This window comes from Hoplias malabaricus, chromosome 5 (genome assembly GCF_029633855.1).
Source record: "Hoplias malabaricus isolate fHopMal1 chromosome 5, fHopMal1.hap1, whole genome shotgun sequence".
Classification (NCBI taxonomy): Eukaryota; Metazoa; Chordata; class Actinopteri; order Characiformes; family Erythrinidae; genus Hoplias; species Hoplias malabaricus.
In genome coordinates this window covers 59288367-59290398 of record NC_089804.1, presented here as the reverse complement: position 1 = coordinate 59290398, position 2032 = coordinate 59288367, and the positions used below count along the sequence as shown (strand labels likewise).

Here is a 2032-nt window from a genome sequence, read left to right as displayed (position 1 = left end):
GACAATTAAATTTAACTAAATCACTTGTTGAATTGAATATATATTTGGTTTCAGCTGTTTAAAAGTAAACAGTGTTATCACTGAAGGCTGCTGTAGCTAACATTAAATAGAGGCGTATAACACTCAGGTTTGTGGACATTTTTCTCCTGGAAAGAGAGCACACACAAGCCACTTTCCCACTGTCCCTTCTCTCTTCATCTGTTCCCCTCCTCCACCAGGTGAATCAGGTCCTGGTTCTTGTTTAGTGGCTGTTCTCTCGTGGTTCAGAGCGAGTCGAGTAGGGACTAAACCGTGGCGTGTAAACCTTGCAGAGCGCTGATCGTCCAGAGAGAGTCGTCACTCTACGCCACGCCACGCAGACGACCAGCACCAACTCTCCATCTGTAAAATCTCCAGCTGCAGCAGAGATCACGTTTGTTTTTATCCGACTCACGACGGCAGCTCGTAAAATGACGCCGTGGTCTTTTGAAGAGGTTCGAACGCTCCTTGGATCGGTGGCCGACGAAAGAATCCAGCAAGAGCTGGACGCTGCAACAAGGAAGGAACAAACTCTACTGATCTGTCTGAACTGATGACGGAGCTGTGTTCAGTCCCAAACAACAACAACACGCCGATACACCATGAGTAAACACCGCTTAACGTTACCACCGCCGTTGTTGTGGTTTCCAAAGGCCACTGTTCTCCTTAGAGACGGGGTTAGAGACGACACTGATACATTTCAGGGGGGACAGCAGTGTCCAGTAGGGTCCAGTAGAGCAGGGACATAACGTGGAACATCGCCAGAATATATGACAATCTTAGGCTCATGTGCAGCTGCTCCAAGGCGAAATGTGTCCACACTGGGGGTAGGTGAAGTCTGTGTGTGTGTGTGTGTGTGTGTGTGTGTGAGTGTGTGTGTTTACCCGTATGTGCTGGCTGTACTGGGCGCAGTGTTGTGGTGTGAAGGGGCTGAGCATTAGGGGGCGCTGCAGTGGTGAGAGCAGAGCCGTCTCTGATCCAGCCGGACGCATCCCACGCTCTCCAAGACGCAAATCCATCACACACACTCACATACACGATACACACGTCTGCAGAGAGAGAGAGAGAGGGTTAGATATTTTTATCAGAACAAAAAATTGCAACACTTACACCAACCGAGATGAGGATGTTGCTCTATTCCTGCTCCATAGGGGGGTAACACTGACTTATTTATGCTGTTACAGTTACATTACTTAAGGTGGAACTGACTCTAAATTCAGGAGAGCGCTAACTGCATGAAAGTAAACACAGAGCGAAAGTGCTACAAAACTAAACAGCTCGAGTTACACATGAGTTTCTGTGGGAATTCAAACAGTGAATAAACACTTACAGACAATTTACACTTCAGACACCAACAAGATACAGTCGCTTCTTACTCACACGCAACGCTCCACCTTAAAAGATACAGTCGCTTCTTACTCACACACACCACTCCACCTTAAAAGATACAGTCACTTCTTACTCACGCACCACTCCACCTTAAAAGATACAGTCACTTCTTACTCACACACACCGCTCCACCTTAAAAGATACATTCGCTTCTTACTCACACACACCGCTCCACCTTAAAAGATACAGTCACTTCTTACTCACATGCACCGCTCCACCTTGAAAGATACAGTCGCTTCTTACTCACACACCGCTCCACCTTGAAAGATACAGTCGCTTTTTACTCACACACACCGCTCCACCTTGAAAGATACAGTCGCTTTTTACTCACACACACCGCTCCACCTTAAAAGATACAGTCGCTTTTTACTCACACACACCGCTCCACCTTAAAAGATACAGTCGCTTCTTACTCACATGCAACGCTCCACCTTAAAAGATACAGTTGCTTCTTACTCACACGCAACGCTCCACCTTAAAAGATACAGTCACTTCTTACTCACACGCACCGCTCCACCTTGAAAGATACAGTTGCTTTTTACTCACACACACCGCTCCACCTTGAAAGATACAGTCGCTTTTTACTCACACACACCACTCTACCTTAAAAGATACAGTCGCTTCT

At 46.8% G+C, this 2032-nt stretch overlaps 1 protein-coding gene across 1 annotated transcript in view; it reads right to left on the bottom strand.

The window, feature by feature from the left end:
• The window catches only part of hdac7a (histone deacetylase 7a), a 20461-nt gene extending 19411 nt beyond the window's left edge, over nt 1-1050 (bottom strand). Inside the window, exon 1 of the mRNA XM_066672917.1 lies at nt 903-1050. Coding sequence (XP_066529014.1) covers nt 903-1037 — 135 coding nt within the window. The 5' untranslated portion in view covers nt 1038-1050. The remainder of the gene's footprint in view (nt 1-902) is intronic.
• Nucleotides 1051-2032: the final 982 nt, after the last annotated feature.